This window comes from Bemisia tabaci, chromosome 9, assembly GCF_918797505.1.
Source record: "Bemisia tabaci chromosome 9, PGI_BMITA_v3".
Lineage (NCBI taxonomy): Eukaryota > Metazoa > Arthropoda > Insecta > Hemiptera > Aleyrodidae > Bemisia > Bemisia tabaci.
The window spans coordinates 4,866,995-4,884,483 of NC_092801.1; the positions used below are offsets into that span (position 1 = coordinate 4,866,995).

General features: G+C 37.6%; 1 protein-coding gene across 1 annotated transcript in view; it reads right to left on the reverse strand.

The window, feature by feature from the left end:
- Nucleotides 1-17,489, reverse strand: part of kon (chondroitin sulfate proteoglycan 4-like protein) — a 39,649-nt gene that overhangs the window by 17,833 nt on the left and 4,327 nt on the right. The window contains 9 exon segments of the mRNA XM_019051204.2: nucleotides 120-278; nucleotides 1,325-1,507; nucleotides 2,863-3,093; nucleotides 5,888-6,085; nucleotides 7,564-7,824; nucleotides 11,220-11,516; nucleotides 12,220-12,526; nucleotides 13,304-13,589; nucleotides 13,592-13,608. Coding sequence (XP_018906749.2) covers nucleotides 120-278; nucleotides 1,325-1,507; nucleotides 2,863-3,093; nucleotides 5,888-6,085; nucleotides 7,564-7,824; nucleotides 11,220-11,516; nucleotides 12,220-12,526; nucleotides 13,304-13,589; nucleotides 13,592-13,608 — 1,939 coding nt within the window.

Here is a 17,489-nt window from a genome sequence, read left to right on the forward strand (position 1 = left end):
CCACAAGATATAGATTAATTTTTGCTTGATTTTTTTAGCCAAATCGCGAAGTTCCAAGCCTGGATTCACCCTAAACTCCGGCAAAAAAAAAAAAAATGTTACCCTGGGTCATAACTTACTTTGAATTCATCATAATCTGGTGACTCAGATAGGTGATGGTACTGAATTTCATGACGCTGAAGCTGCTGATTGGTGAAATGATCCGTTTTCTGCCATATTTCTGAGTTATCCACTCGCTGTAACCTCTGCACACTGCCGTACCTTGGAGGAACTACGATCTGAAAAGGAATAGTATAAATTAAAAGAAGCTCTATGTCTTTAATTTTACATCTTCAATTGTAAAACTTCTGATGAGGACTTTGACCTTATACAAACTTGCTACAGCCGAGGAAACTCGCAACAGGGAACCCTTTTAGAGTACTGCGCCCTGTTATACAAGCATTGGTGCCTTTACTTGAATTTGCTGCTGAATTAAGTTGGGAATTCAGATGAAGTAACAAATGAGAATTTAATACATACTTAAGTACAAAGCCTGGGTAATAGTGTTTCTGCAGCTATGACTCGCAGCTGAGGAAATGTTGCATTTGTATTTCTAACTCAGCAAGGAAAAAATTTTAAAGCAGATGTGACCTGTTCTGGGTCTTGCACCAAAATTGTATTAAGTACTGAAAGCTATGGGAGAGAATCAATTTTATAAAAGCCCATTTCAAACCATTTACAATAAAAATTAAAGAGCGACTACCCATGATTCGAGCGGCTTAAAAAACAAGAATTCAAAGATCTTCAAATAGGCCTCGAAAAAGCAAATACTTAGAGAGCACGCTTTCTTGAGGGGTATCATGGAAGGAATTAAATAGCAGTTTTTGAGAGAATTCAGCCTTTTATAATTTTGATCAAAAATTACCTCAGCATATTGTAGATGGAAAAAAAAAAAATATTAAGGCTCATTATTTGCCGAGATATTAAATAAAAAGGTATTTGAATAACAAGATGTAAACTTTCGAATTTAAACAAGCTTTTATAACACCCAATGGATTACTGTAGAAAAGGAAATACAGTTATGACCAGAAATTTCAGTTATTCAAGCTGCACAGTGTGACCCAAACTCACTGCTCCTTGATGATGGCGGACTGAAGTCCATTGAAACAAAAGTACGCTCAACTCTTTCATCCTTGAAAGATGGCTTTTCATTGAAGTGTAATCGTATCAATTCAAAAGTGTACCATCAACAAAAATTGGCTGTCCCTATTATCAGGCTGATTTACGAGGGATTAAACAGAGAGTGAATCAAAATAAATTGAAGACAAAATTCAAGTCTGTGTACCTGATAGTTGATTACGATGCTTGGGTCATCAGAATTAGTAACGAAAGTCAGATTTCCTGGAGTGATCTTTGAGGCTGTTTTATGAACCAATTTCAGCCCTGTGTTATTGGCTAACTTTAGTTGAAGAGGGACGACCACGATGCGCAGATATGACGGAGCGCTCGTCTCGCTTCCATCAGACACCTGGATAGAAAAGAAAATAGAGCCTAACTTAGGATACCAGTTCTGATAAAGTTGCGAAGGGACGAAGTTAAAAATAATACTAGGTGGGAATGGATTCAATGTGAAAAATGTCCTGTATTTCTCAAAGTTTTTTCTGATTAAAAAGACAAGCATCCCTTCACTTTCATGATTAGACATTGGAAAATTTTGCCGCCGCGATTCGCCGGGAAATTTTTAAAATGTGCTTAGGAATCTGAAAACCAGACAGAAGCACCGATCATAACCTCCTGATCACAAAAATATGAAGCAAAATCGGCTATTTTCCAAATTTGTTGTGAAATCGCCACAAAATCATCCGAATAGATCCGCGAAATTGGCAAATTCCGTACATTTTCGTGAAATTCACGTAAGTATGCCTGTAAGACGAAATGCCGTGCTTTTTTTCAAAATAAGAAATTATGGAGTTATTTCAGAGCAGTGTTTGAAACTCACAGGCGCCAACGCACCTAAAAAATGAAGGCTCTGCGCCAACATGGCCCCTAAAAATCTGGATTTTAACAGGAAGTCACATAAAGAAAGAAAAACCAATCTATTTGAATTGAAAAAACTCAGAATTTTCAGCACTGCAAGTGAAAGCTTGCTTTTTCTATTCTTCACGATTTCATTCTTAGTGCTTTTGTCTTCCCCAAGTTACAGGTACTTGCTAGTTCTGTTACAAAAACATTTTGCGTCTAACATTTCACTAAATGCGCCATAATGTATAGGCAAAAAGTCAATTTGGCCCCTAAAAAATCTTCAATGGCGCCTAAAAATCGGGCTTGTGCGCCAAATGGCTCATAAAACTCAAAGGTGAGTTTCAAACACTGTTTCTGAGCATTGGTCGTCATTGGCTACTAGCTATCCTTGTTCGCCAATGGCATCAAAATACTGATGAAAGAAATGGCGGCAACTGGGGCATAAACATAACCTCAAATAATTTAAACATGTAATCATGTGAAAGCTTTATTTTCAGCTGTCAAACGCAAAAAGCGCTACAAAAATAACTGTGAAATCAGCAAAAATAACAGTGAAATTTGGGAAAAATAAAAGCAAAATTTTCAAATGTCTATTCATAATCAACGATCTCTGCTAGTTGCAGTCAGAATTTACAGTAAAAAAAAATAAGAGTTTTTTTGTGCAGAAATTGCTGCAGAACACACCTCCAAACAGTGGCACCGACACTTCTCTTTTCAGTTCTTCAGCACTCAAATCCCTAATCTTGAGGCCATTCAAATATTGGACCTGACAACAGAATGTAAATAAACTGAAACTCCACAAGTTTGCACAGCAACTTTTAACAAATTTTGTAAAAAAAGAACCATAGCCCGGCAACGAACCTGAAATCCAATCCTTGAGTTGCCGGTAGTGTTCCCTGTGTGAGCGTAGATGACTCTGCCTTGATCCACATCCTCCTGCGTGAAAGACGTCACAGAGACATTTGGAAACGAGATCTCTTCGATACGACCAACACTTTGCGGCTGATTGAACACACTGTAAACTAGGCTTGAAGGAGAAGTATCCGGATCGGAAGCTGACAGCAGATCTGCCGATAAGACTTTTCTTGTCCCCTGGAAACAAGGAAAGACCAGTTGATTAGCTGTACTACTACTGGTACAGAGAATGATTGTTGAGAGAAAACTTTGTCGTGCTGAGTTTTTGAAATGATACTTTCAAGAATTACAATTTATTCTGAATTCAAAATTTCCCGTGTTATTACAAGACTTTTTCAATTTAAAAAAAAGAGGACAACAGCTATATTGCACTAAAACTATTGGGCTTCAGATTTTTTCCGATCTTTTCTGTAAATTAATATGAAATGCCAAAATCACCTTCAATTTTTGGGTTTTTTGCCTACTCAGATCTGTTGCACCTTGAGAGATGAGGCAAGCGGAAGACTTTAAAGCAATTATAGCTAAAAGGTATCTTCTTGCTTTTTTTCAATTCTTAGGGCAACAGACAGACTATTTCTCCGTGTTTTCTATGGGTTTTTCCACCAAATTATAATTCCCAAGTTTTATAAGTTGCTAAAAATGCTAAACATGTTTTCAGTAAATGATTGATTTATTCCATGTAAATCAAAATTTCAACTGAAACAATTCTTTCACAGGCAGACAGCATAATTTTATCGATTATGTTTCAAAATCAGGTTGAACACAACAGATAAATGTGCTAATGTTCAATGATTTTCCAAAAAAAAAAAAAATCTAAAAATTGACAAGGCATATCAAACTGATTAGGTACCATCGATAAAATTTAAAGAAACTTAAGGTAGCCTCTTGCCAGTAGTTTGATCCTCACATTTGTAGTTTGAATATTGTTGTTCTTCTCCCTTGAGGAAAGAAAGGGCATTTTAAAGGAGTTACTTTCGAAACAAAAAAATTTTATTTGAAAGAAACTCTTCAAAAATTTATAAAGTATATTCTCTTGAAAAACAATTTTGCCAATATTTTTCTCTTTGTATCCATAACAACTAAATAGAAAATGGAAACGTCGAGCATTGTTATTTTGCCAATTTCAGAGAATAAAACTGCCCTATCTTAAAATACACAATTCAAAATTCAGTTAATTGATACTCACACATTAAGCGCTAGGCTCTAGTTCAGGTAAGCAGCGATATCAACCCATGCTGGTAAATTAAAAACATGCAAAAACAAAAATTAAATTGAAATGATTAATGTGGTAACAAATGAAACAGAACAAAAAAAAGGAAACTAGAACTGAGAAAATAAAAATCGGAGGGAGAAAGGGCCAAATTGAGAAAAAATTGCGCTGCTTTAAAAAAAAAACTGGCTTGGTCATAAAAGACTACAAACAGATGATTCGCATTAGGATATTGAGCTTTCAGCATACATAAAATCTTGAAGTCCTCCTTCAGAGAAAGTAAAACAAGAATGAAAGACGGTAAAGGAGATATTAGTCAGAAGAAAAACTCAATTTAAAACTGAAAAGGTAAAAATTGTGCGACTGAGATGCATTCAACTGTCTATTTATTTTTGAAACATGAGAAAAATAAAAGAAAAAATAGGAAAATAGAAAATAGAAAAAAAAAATAGCAAAGAGGAAAGAAAACGAAACTAAAATCGGAGATATTAGGCAGCTTAATCTTCAATAAGCCACAAGACAAGGTAAGAAATTAAGCACCAAAGCTCATGTTTCCTTGTTAATATTCTGTGCAGATGACGCTGAACATATCGAAAACTTTCGACAATAAAAAATAAACGCATATTGTTCACAATACAAACACTAATTTCAAAGTTCCCGCTCGCAAAAAAATCATGACCAAAGCAGTGGTTTCACTCAACTTCCTTCTTTTTCTGATACAAGGTGCTTATAATCTTTTTGTTAGAGGAAAGTTACTTTACACGGAAATTCCTCAGCCGTAAAGTAAACTGAAATAAGTGAAGTGTTTGATTTTATTGGAGTGTTCTAAAGTTTTTCACAGAGCGAAAAATTTAGGTTAACACAGACAAAAACTAATATTTTATAACTTATGAGTTGAATATGGAAAGTTTTCATGTGTCCATTGTATTCTGCATGAAATTTCAATGATGTAACATAAATTGTGGTTCTTAATTTCATACCCTGTCTAGCGATCCATTATAACTTAATTACTGTTCTCTGGTCCAGATTAGTGCTCTCGCAGCATTCGAGAGTCTTCAAAACTGTAGTAAACTTTTTGAAGATAAAAACTTCAAAATAAAAAACGTTTGACTTTGTCATATAATGGAGAGAATAATGGTAAAAATTTTAACTTGCAGGGTTGCCACATTGATTGAGAAAATGCATTTTCTAAAATGAAATTAGGAACCTTCCTTGGTAGTGCTTCCAACTCTTTTCGAACTTCATTTTAGCAGTTTTTAAGAGTTTTTCCAACATTTTTCAAGTGATGGCACATGGATAGAAAAGACAAAATTCAGCATTGAACATATTAATTTCTCTAAAAATTCAGACCAGGGCTCACCATTATTGGTAAATCCTAATATTTATAAAGTTTCTGGGATTTTATTCTTAAAATTAAGGTTTTCTCCCTTCAACTGATAGCTGGAGACTCGCTTGGAGACAGTATACACTGAAATAGATTTAATATTTAAGTTTTAGAAATGATTCAGTTGAAACAGAGCAATGCAAAAACAGCACAGCAATTACTGAAACAAGGCGCAGATGCCTCCATAAAAGTTTGCACGATTTTCAATAGTTTTTTTCAAAAATCCTTGTTTCACCTCATGAAAATATTTTACGTTACTGTGGCAACCCTGAAAACAAATTTGTTGGCTAGCAATTGGAATTAAAACTTTGCAAAGTAATTAGACAACAAGAAAACATTGATTAGACATTATATACGAGGAAAAGAAGGGTATTCACCAGGACGACTTTGAGCACTTTGCTGGAGGGAATGACCAACAGAGGAGGGTCATTGACGGCAGTGATGTTTATCAGAAGAGAAAATCTATGCCGGCCTTTCAAGTAATTCGGTAGAGTGAAACCAGCCCCTGGGGACAACTCGAGGTCAAAGGTGATACTATCTTGGTGGTTTTCTGATCCATCGTGAAGGTATCGGACCTATGAAAATAAATTGCATAGCATTTAGTAGAGAGAAATTTTCAAGGGGAAAAAAAATCCCACACTGGAGTTCAGATGGAAAGTCCACATTTCTATTTAATTATTATCATTGAAAAGAAAAAGAAATATTGAGGTATAGACCGTATTTGATAATGGTTCGATGTATCGTTTGGTTCAAAACAATAGAACATAACCTCAAACCAAACTGTTAGGATTTAAGTTGGAAAAGCTGAAAATGAGAAAATTCCTTACAATTTTACTTTGCATTGGCATTTGGTACTCAAAAGAATAAAACATCTGTTACAAAAGACCTGTTCCCTCCAATTTCTAAATTGACTTTTGAGGCTACGTTTATGTTTTGAACCAATCGATATCTATACAATCTCACCTGTTTGATGTATCGAATACGATCTATTAGGGTTCAAGTTCAATCTGTTACCCAACTGCTGAATAAATTGGTTCCACAGGTAGATTCAGAATTAGTGATGAATTTGGTAGAAGCCAGAGACTTCGAAAATCTGTGATTACACATAATACTTGTCCAATCGTCCTGAAAAATTTCCAACTGACACTCGTAGTTCACTCTGATGGGAAGAACAAAAAATTGAAGTAAAAGGGTTTCCTTATATTTTTTCGGGACTAACTACAATAGAAAAGCCAAATAAAGGGGAAAAATGAGATTACATTGTTCTTTAACACACTCTATCTAAATTATCACAAACAGAGCGAGAAACTGCTGTATGCGGCAGTCCAGAGTTGGTCACACTACTCATTTAATCTTGTACCATCATTTCCATAAGGTATTCCAGATTCAATAAAAAGGCTCAAGATTCTCTCATTCCGCAAAAAATATAACGATCCTTTGGGCAAAAAATTTAAGAAAATCCGATCAATTATGTTTCATTACAATTAACAATTCATCCAAAAAATAATCAAAAGATAATTAAATTAAGTCTCTCACAAGCTCGCCAATCACCTTGTACCATGCGCGAGCTTTCAGTCGCATAATCGGGCATATTCTACACCCCTGTATTGATGCACGGTTATATCAATTGTCAACGGCACCAAACTAAAGGAGTGATATCAGACTATTTCTAACAAGCAGGCTGATTACTGAAATCGATGGACAAGGCAATGGACAAAGAAGATAAACAGAAAGTGAGGCGATCCTATTGGTTGAAACACGTGGTTGTTAGAGACTAAGAAAGAAAATGATGACTTAACTACTCTTTTGTCCACTAAAACCACCCGCTGCCACCAATGGGATCGCCCAATTTTCTCTTTGTCCTCTTGTCCATTGCTTTGTCCATTAATTTCAACATTCAGCCTGCTGGGTTAAAGAGGACCACTTGAGCTAATCTGTTCATTTCAGTGGGTTGAAATACTCAATAAACCCTAAAAAATACTCCACATAAACGTAGTACTCAACAAAAATATTGGCAATGAACGATTTAATAATTTCTGTGATTGAAAATTACCTTATCTTGCGACAGATCCAGCAGAGTAAAAACTTGGTTTGGATTGGACCCTCTTTCCCAAACCTCGAGAAATAGCCGACCATGTTGCGGGGGTTCGACTCGATAGAACAAGATGTTGGATTCGCGAACACCATATTTCACACTATCCAACACCATGTTGATATGCGCAGGAGTTATGAGGGCATTCTCTCCTTCGGATACAAGCAGGGGCTCCAGAGTTAAAATTTCCAAGGCGACTGGAAGAGGCGTTTTCAGAAACATCTGGAAAAATAAAAAAAAGTAGGGACCATATAAGATAGAGCAATACACAGGGTTGCCACAGAATGTAGAAAATGATATTCTCTGAAATTTGCTTGATTTCCCTGATACATTTTGATGAAATTCTTTGGCATTTGAAGAAATGCCAGATGGTTAAAAAGAAAGAATTTGAAAAAGTTTTCAGGCAGAATTTGTTGTTCAATACGTCAAACCCATTCAAGAAAACGAATAAAGGTGACTTAACAAATTTTTCCCTGACACTTTCGTCATTTTCCTGAATTACTAGGTTTCCCTAACTTTTAAAAAATGCTCTGATTGGCCGATCGAGCACTTTCTACAACCCTGGAACAATAAGGAAATTGGTACAGAAGTGCAAGGACACATAATGTTTCGGAGTAATGTTTTTCATTTAACAAATAAGCCTGCTCTTCTCGAAAATCTCCCCTTTCCCAGCCAGTTTTCAAAGTTGAACCTTTGTTCTAATCTCTCTTATTTCACTGTACCTTTCTTCTATTTCTGTATCTCTCTTATTTCACTGTACCTTTCTTCTATTTCTGTAACTCTCTTATTTCACTACAGGGTGTCTACAAGATTTTCAAAATGAAATTCCCTGACAATTCCAGGTTTTCCATGACAAAAAATGACAAAATTCCCTGACTTTTTGGGTTTAGCCATACGATGAACTAGTTAGAAAATATAAAAAACTATCCTTAGGAATGACCCCGTAAAGTCATATTCTGAATTACCATGGCGTTGGAAGGAGTTGAGTAATACTTTTGAAAGGAACGAGATCCTAAATACTCAAAATAAAGCTAATTCCAAAATGGTAAACTCAGACTAAAATTCACCTTCAAAATTTAATTTCTAAGCTCTATTACGCTCTCTTTGTAACATATTGCCTCGTATACTTTTGAAAACTCAAACTATAGTTCACCCTGGTGGTTTCATATATTGTCATATTACTTAGTGGCCTGAAAAAACAAGTCTCTTTTTCTTAAAATATAAAACAAGAGTTGTAAATGTGCCTAACTCAGGTAGATTTTGCTATAATCAAGAGGAAATATGAGTCTCTTCTCGATTTTAGATAAAGAGCCGTATGCAAAAACGACATTTTTCGCCCCTCCCCCACTAAAACTTATTCAAACTTCGTCTATCAGTTACTAATACTAAAGCGCTTCTTTCCCCAAATTTTCAGACCCCTAAAAAATTTTGGGGGTGCGCTAGGGGGGGTGGAAGTCAAAACCTGTGACCCTCGATATCTTTCGAACGAAACAAGATATTGAGGCCCGGTTTTGACGAAAAATCGTCTAAAATTGCGTACTTTAAGATTCTAAAGGTCAAAATCCCAAAATTAAATTTTTAACTTAACTTATGTGCTTTTTTTCAGTTTTTGAGGAAAAACAATTTCTTTTAAACAGATTAAACTGAAATTTCACATTTTTTGATTTGAACCAAAACCAGTTTTTTAAATTGTTCGTCTTTTTCCGCATCCAACAAGTGGTCGTATAAGCTGGGGAACCGAACGGTTCCGGAGTTATGATCGATTGAAGTTTCCGCTCAACGCGCGCCGGCCGATTTTCGCGCGCCAAAAAGTCGGATTTGACTGTTATTAAATCAGATTTAATGTTCAAACTGAGCAAAATGCATTATTAGGGACTCTTGAGGGTCGCTGAGTCCAGAAATTACAGATACTTCCAAAAAATTCACGTTTTTAAAATTACAGCTCCGTAGCGCTATTTTAGAGGCCCACTGAGCGCCGCGGCGCTCAGTGGTTACAGGACCACTGGGCGCTCAGTGGGCCTCTAAAATAGCGCTACGGAGCTGTAATTTTAAAAACGTGAATTTTTTGGAAGTATCTGTAATTTCTGGACTCAGCGACCCTCAAGAGTCCCTAATAATGCATTTTGCTCAGTTTGAACATTAAATCTGATTTAATAACAGTCAAATCCGACTTTTTGGCGCGCGAAAATCGGTCGGCGCGCGTTGAGCGGAAACTTCAATCGATCATAACTCCGGAACCGTTCGGTTCCCCAGCTTATACGACCACTCGTTGGATGCGGAAAGAGACGAACAATTTAAAAAACTGGTTTTGGTTCAAATCAAAAAATGTGAAATTTCAGTTTAATCTGTTTAAAAGAAATTGTTTTTCCTCATAAACTGAAAAAAAGCACATAAGTTAAGTTAAAAATTTAATTTTGGGATTTTGACCTTTAGAATCTTAAAGTACGCAATTTTAGACGATTTTTCGTCAAAACCGGGCCTCAATATCTTGTTTCGTTCGAAAGATATCGAGGGTCACAGGTTTTGACTTCCACCCCCCCTAGCGCACCCCCAAAATTTTTTAGGGGTCTGAAAATTTGGGGAAAGAAGCGCTTTAGTATTAGTAACTGATAGACGAAGTTTGAATAAGTTTTAGTGGGGGAGGGGCGAAAAATGTCGTTTTTGCATACGGCTCTTTCCTTGATTCGGGGTTTTTTTTTTTTTTTTTTTTTTTTTTTTTTTTTTTTTTTTTTTTTAAGGTCAATTAATTCTGTGGATTCCAGAACCTATTGTTGGTATTGAATTTGTCTTATACTCAACAAGCGTTGGCTCGTTAGAATATAATCCACCAATAATATTTCTACAAGGTGGATGCACCAGTTGTGAACATGATGATTTAAGAACCAGAAAAATTTCACGCAAAATGCAGTTGACATTAAATATTTCTTTACTCAGTGAAAGAAAAACTAAAATTCTAGCACTTTCATTAAATTTCCTAACTTATTGAAAAAATTGATTAACCATCTGCTCAAAACTTAGTTTCCTATCATTATTTACTGTAATTTTCTGCTGTTAGCAAGTTAACTTCATTCAAATCTATTTAGTCTATCTTGCCATTTGGCATGAATTTAGTAGATAAATTAAATAGGGCAGATCGATTCGATTTTTAAAGTTAGCGAACACACATTAGTGAACCTAGCGGCCGTGTTGCAAACTGGTTGAACAGAGCAGTTTACCTTATCAGCCACGCGAGCGCGCTACTCGGCCAATTCGGCAGTGACGAGCAAAAATAGCCGCGAAATGTTCGAATTGCGAAAATTCCCTGACTTTCACCGGTTTTCGATCGAATTCCCTGACTTTTCCCGGTTTTCCAGACAGTGATCAAATTCCCTGATTTTTCCCGGTTTTCCCGGTTTTCCAGACCTGCAGACACCCTGCACTAACAAATTACTGAAATTTTACGAAAAACATTTTCTTTTCACAAGTGCATGATAAAAAAGCTATTCAGAGCTGTATTGACCTCGCAAAGGCCATATTCTCTTTCTCGCTTGATCTGACCCAGGAGACTTCTTGTTTTAGAAGAGTGATGATAATATTTTCTTGTCGTCTAGAATTTAAGAAACATATGATTGTAGTACCTTATCTCGGTTCACAAAGTCCGGCTTGGCGCAAGTCGATTGGTCACAGTCGCACTTGTAAGAATTGACTCCTTGATGTGAACAGGAGGCTTTGGTGAGGCAAGGATCTTGGGAGCAAGGGAATGACCAGACGCACTGAGGTATGATGCCCAGCGACGTCATCACATCGGCCACTCCTACGCGCCTACCATCTGTTTCCAAGTTCCTGACACAGCCTTTAAAACTTGCATCTGCTGTTTTCAGCCCTTGCCCGAGCGCTTTGGATCGTTTGTTCAGCTCGATTCCACCAAAGAAAAGCTGCACAACATAAAATCATGATTAGGAACCAAGAAGAGGCCAAATAAATGGGGGAATCGAAGTGTTTTCAAATGCAGGGAGCAAAATAAGCATACCATCGCGAACCGCTTGCCAAACAGTTTCAGGTGCTATTTCTTCATAAAATAAAAAAAATAGGTTTCCTGACTTGAAAATGAGGGGGGGAAGAAAACTTGAAAATTACTTGGAGGTATCCAAAAAAAACTGACTCTTCCGAATTTTCTAAGTGTGGGTGTATGTTGATCAGGAGAAAAAAGGAATGCTTCTGAAAACCCATTTGCTACAAAAATCATCAAGTACCTGCAAAACTTGAAAACTCTTAGAAAAAATTGCAATTTTATTCGAGCTCCAGAAGTGCTTAGGAATCCCTTCAAAACCACAAAAACCTTCCTGAGGAAACTTATACAACCAAGAAAAACTGCGGAAAGTCAGGACTGATTTCTTGCTGACCAAGCAATTTTACAGAATGAAATGAAAGCCTGCAAAAGTCAGCTACATAGAAAACCTTCCCACTCCTGAAATCCGCCTCTCAGGTTCAAAATCCACCCCTCAGATCCTGGGAATTTTCCGGTTCTATATGTACCTTGCACATTTTTTTGACTATCAGATAACTTGACAGTGGCAATTTTACTGAGAAAATAAGAAAATCTAAGATGATTCAACTGGTATTTAACAGAATACTCACCATATCTGAGAGATCCAAGTACTTGTTGCCTGCATGAGCGGCAATTTTGGCAGTGGAAGGCATCTGACTGTCCACAGTGATCGATGCAACAGTAGGGTTCAAATTGATTGTGACAGTATGCCACTCTCCGTCGGCTACAACGTTGTCATTGGACAGCTCGATTGGGCCATTGCCTTGATCGAACAGCAAGTGAAGCCTCCGGTTGAGGATTTCCACGCCAATGAAGTCAGCGCGGCCTCCTGCCACTGGACCGGAGCTGTACAGGAGGACACCATGGTCCAAAACAGTCTTCAAGTCGAATTGCAACCTAGAAAAAAAGAGACAATGATATGAAGGCACAGGGTAGAGAATGATAAGAAAGGAGAAACTAACCCGGAAAAGAATTTCATTAGAGATTTTAAAAATAGACCGCCCGCTTTTGGCAGAAATTGCTGTCCATCCCCCATTCTTTCGTAAGTGCTCTAGATTTTCTTTCCCGCTGAAAAGGAAATTTTGAGATATAAGACATAACTTCATGCAGAAAAATTGGAAACTTACACAGTCTATGATCCGCATGTATACAGAGAAAATTGAAAAGAATATTTGGAATTGAGATGGGTTGTTTTTTAATCAGACGGTTTGATTTGTAAGGAAGAGGTTCCTCAGTTGGTTCGATGATATCCAAGTCAGCACGTTAACATCCACCCCTTAGAAGACTCTTGACAACACTAAGAGTAACTACAGAACCATAACTACTTTCATTTTGTAATTTCTGGTTTTCTCATTTCCATATTAGTGCAAGTAATAGAGTATAATTTTAAAAAAAAAAGCCATTACCACCCAAATAATGTGAAAACTGGCTTGGAAAAAGAGTTGAGGCTTGCATGAGAGCTGAATAGGTTCCACAGCTGATACCTGGGTTATATGATTGGAGTAGAATAGAATATTTCATTCCTTGAAAATTTTCCATGAAAAATTACAAAGAGGAGTTATGTACATAAAAACTTAATTCTCATTGACAATTCCGAATTCACATATTAAACTAACATTTGAGTCGAGCCCCTCCCAAAGATCCAAGGGGTCATGAAAAAAAAATTTGACATACCTTACTCCAGTACGTAAAATTAAATTTGGTAACGATATGTAGGCACCATCTTCGATAAAGCTGATTTCACTATCATTTGGAGCGTCAAACTCAGGCGCGCAGCTCCACGTTACACCCTGGGCATCCGACTGACCCGACCGAGCACGAGCTCTCTTGAGTGCGTCCACTCCATTGTATGATATTTGTGACAGGCACCCTCGGAACCAGTCTAAGTGCCCCAAAAACAGTTCTGAGAAATCGCCCATACCACCCAGGAACAGTCCATAGTGAATGTTGAGCTCAAAAATCGGCCTGGTAACTTCTCCCTGCAACAAACATTCAGTTTGTCACAATTTTGAAAAATAATGATAGCTGAGTGTCTACTAAAACAGGCCGGCCACGAATCAGTACTTTAACAGCACTTTTCCAGTACATTCCCAAGAAATTCAGTACCTTCTTGACAGAAAAATTCAGTACTTTTACAGTACCTCCAATCAACGAAATTCGAAAAATTTCAAAAATTTGAATTTCTCGCTCAAATTGCGACAAAAATGACAAAAAAAGATGAAAAAGATTCCGGACCTTCTTACGGAACTTCCCAACTTTTTCAGTACTTCCGGACCACATATGACAAATCAGTACTATTTCCAGACTTTCTGGACACGTAGACACCCTGGATAGGTAAAACAAAAGATATTGGAGCTTCGGCAAGGTTCATGCATTTGTAATAGTAGAGAATAATTTAGCTGAAAGGGTATCCCGGGATAAGCATGTCAAAATGCCCTTGTGAACGGATTTTTATTTTAACCATTTTAAGTCATCAAGGGTGTCCTAAAACTTAGGTTTTGGGGAATTTTAGCGCCCCAACCCCCTCCGCCCCCCCTCAGACCCCCAAAAACCGCTTTTTGGGGCTATTTTTGACTATGTTAACGTCTTTTCCTCATAACTTTCGTAATTTTCGATAGAATTGAACCAAAATTTGTCAGAATCAACATCAATTAGTTTGGTTTTTGTAGAAAAAAATTCATTATCATCGGATAATATTTTAGCTTCTAAAAAAATTCGTAAAATTTTAAAAAAAAATCATTTTTTTCCTTTTTTCGCGCTAGGTGACGTATGGAAACGAGGACACAAACGAAAATTGCCTCTTTTCTTAAGTTATACATCCCATAAGATACAGAAAAAATTTCGTGTTGATCGGAGTGGTGCGCCATACTTAAAAACGCAATTTTCTAACCTCAAAACGGCCAAAATGCCACCATAGCCTCCTTTGATGACTAGGCGTGGAGAAATATGTAGAGAGAAACATCCGGTTTTATCGTCTCACCTCGTAAGTGATCCACTTAAGTACCTTGAGCCAAAATTTCGAGTTGATCACAGTGGTGCGCAACACCCAAGCACGCAATTTACTAACCTCAAAACGGTCAAATTGCCCATTTCGGCACCCATTATCACTCCGTGTTAAAAAATAAGAAGAGGGACATCCGGTTTAATCATCTCACCTCTTAAGCGATTCACTTAAGTACCTTGAGCCAAAATTTCGAGTTGATCACAGTGGTGCGCAACACCTAAGCACGCAATTTTCTAACCTCAAAACGGCCAAATTGCCCATTTCGGCTGATTTCGGCACCCATTATCACTCCGCGTCAAAAAATAAGAAGAGGGACATCCGATATTATTGTCCTACCTCATAAATTAGACACATAAGTACATTTAGTTGAAATTTCGTGTCAATCAGAGTAGTGCGCGACACCGGAACACGCCGTTTTCTAACCTGAAACCTCCCAAAATTCCCATTTTAGCATTCATTATCACTGTATGTCTGCGACGAGCCCGCTTGAAAAGTGCATGATGCACATTTCAAAGTTCATTTTGGCACCCTACCGCGTAGCAGACCCGATCACTCAGCGAAACCTCTGAACTCCCAGGAATTATGTGACAGTAGGGAGTCTCGCTCATTCCCCACGTAGAAGCGTTCCCTCCTCCTAACTTCAATAATGCGTTGTAGTGCACTGAGTACTGGTAAATTCTAGTAACTGAATTAACAAGAAAACGGCGTGTTTGGGTGCTGCGTACCACTCTGATCGACACCAAATTTTGGCTCAAGGTACTTAAGTGGATCACTTAAGAGGTGAGATGATAAAACCGGATGTCTCTCTTCTTGTTTTTTGACACGGAGTGATAATGGGTGCCGAAATCAGCCGAAATGGGCAATTTGGCCGTTTTGAAGTTAGAAAATTGCGTGCTTAGGTGTTGCGCACCACCGTGATCAACTCGAAATTTTGGCACACGGTACTTAAGTGTCTAATTTATGAGGTAGGACAATAATATCGGATGTCCCTCTTCTTATTTTTTGACGCGGAGTGATAATGGGTGCCGAAATCAGCCGAAATGGGCAATTTGGCCGTTTTGAGGTTAGAAAATTGCGTGCTTAGGTGTTGCGCACCACTGTGATCAACTCGAAATTTTGGCTCAAGGTACTTAAGTGGATCACTTAAGAGGTGAGATGATAAAACCGGATGTCCCTTTTCTTTTTTTTTGACACGGAGTGATAATGGGTGCCGAAATCAGCCGAAATGGGCAATTTGGCCGTTTTGAGGTTAGAAAATTGCGTGCTTAGGTGTTGCGCACCACTGTGATCAACTCGAAATTTTGGCTCAAGGTACTTAAGTGAATCGCTTAAGAGGTGAGATGATTAAACCGGATGTCCCTCTTCTTATTTTTTAACACGGAGTGATAATGGGTGCCGAAATGGGCAATTTGACCGTTTTGAGGTTAGTAAATTGCGTGCTTGGGTGTTGCGCACCACTGTGATCAACTCGAAATTTTGGCTCAAGGTACTTAAGTGGATCACTTACGAGGTGAGACGATAAAACCGGATGTTTCTCTCTACATATTTCTCCACGCCTAGTCATCAAAGGAGGCTATGGTGGCATTTTGGCCGTTTTGAGGTTAGAAAATTGCGTTTTTAAGTATGGCGCACCACTCCGATCAACACGAAATTTTTTCTGTATCTTATGGGATGTATAACTTAAGAAAAGAGGCAATTTTCGTTTGTGTCCTCGTTTCCATACGTCACCTAGCGCGAAAAAAGGAAAAAAATGATTTTTTTTTTTAAAATTTTACGAATTTTTTTAGAAGCTAAAATATTATCCGATGATAATGAATTTTTTTCTACAAAAACCAAACTAATTGATGTTGATTCTGACAAATTTTGGTTCAATTCTATCGAAAATTACGAAAGTTATGAGGAAAAGACGTTAACATAGTCAAAAATAGCCCCAAAAAGCGGTTTTTGGGGGTCTGAGGGGGGGCGGAGGGGGTTGGGGCGCTAAAATTCCCCAAAACCTAAGTTTTAGGACACTCTTGATGACTTAAAATGGTTAAAATAAAAATCCGTTCACAAGGGCATTTTGACATGCTTATCCCGGGATACCCTTTAAAAACTAAATGGTGCTTGTACTTTGGTTAAAAATTCACTCTATTTGGCCTGGTTACACGATCAAATTCCTGTCAAATTCCGATCAAATGGTGACTGGTGCGCACCATCTATCATCAACTTTCTGCGGCCTGCAAAAATTTGATGGTAGATGATGGAGCTGTGGGGCTCATCCTTCATCTGATTTCCACACAACCGTGCTTATTTCAGGCTTGTTTCAATCAACACGCTGTTTTAATTAATTTTACTCATCAATCTAGATAACTCTCGACCGCCATCTTGGTCATCATTTTCATCGGACTTTGACGGGAATTTGATCGTGTAACCAGGCCAATAAAGCTTCCTTCATATCCATGGATCGCAATGGATCAGATTCACTGCAGTTCGGCTTGAGGTTTTGGCTGAATGTAACTTCTCATTGACCACCTCGGAAGAGCAATCAAAGCATTCCACTGGAATGCATGTAAGGGGCTGGACCACAACAGTGTACTGTGATAAAAAAGGAACGCACTTTAAGACCATTTTCTGTGTTTAAATAGAAAAAACCCTTAACTTTAGGGAAATAGGTCTCCATGGTTCATATAAGCTTAAAAAACGTTAGTTCACAAGTTTTCAAAGATAAATTTACAGGCAGCAAGCTTTTCCTTTCCCCCAAAATCTGGAGTTTTTGGGAGCTTTTTTTTGAACCTGGGTAGAAAAAATTGGACACTTTTATTCATTTGTCTAAAATTTCTCAAATATCTCGTCTGCTCAGTCAGATCGTTCAAC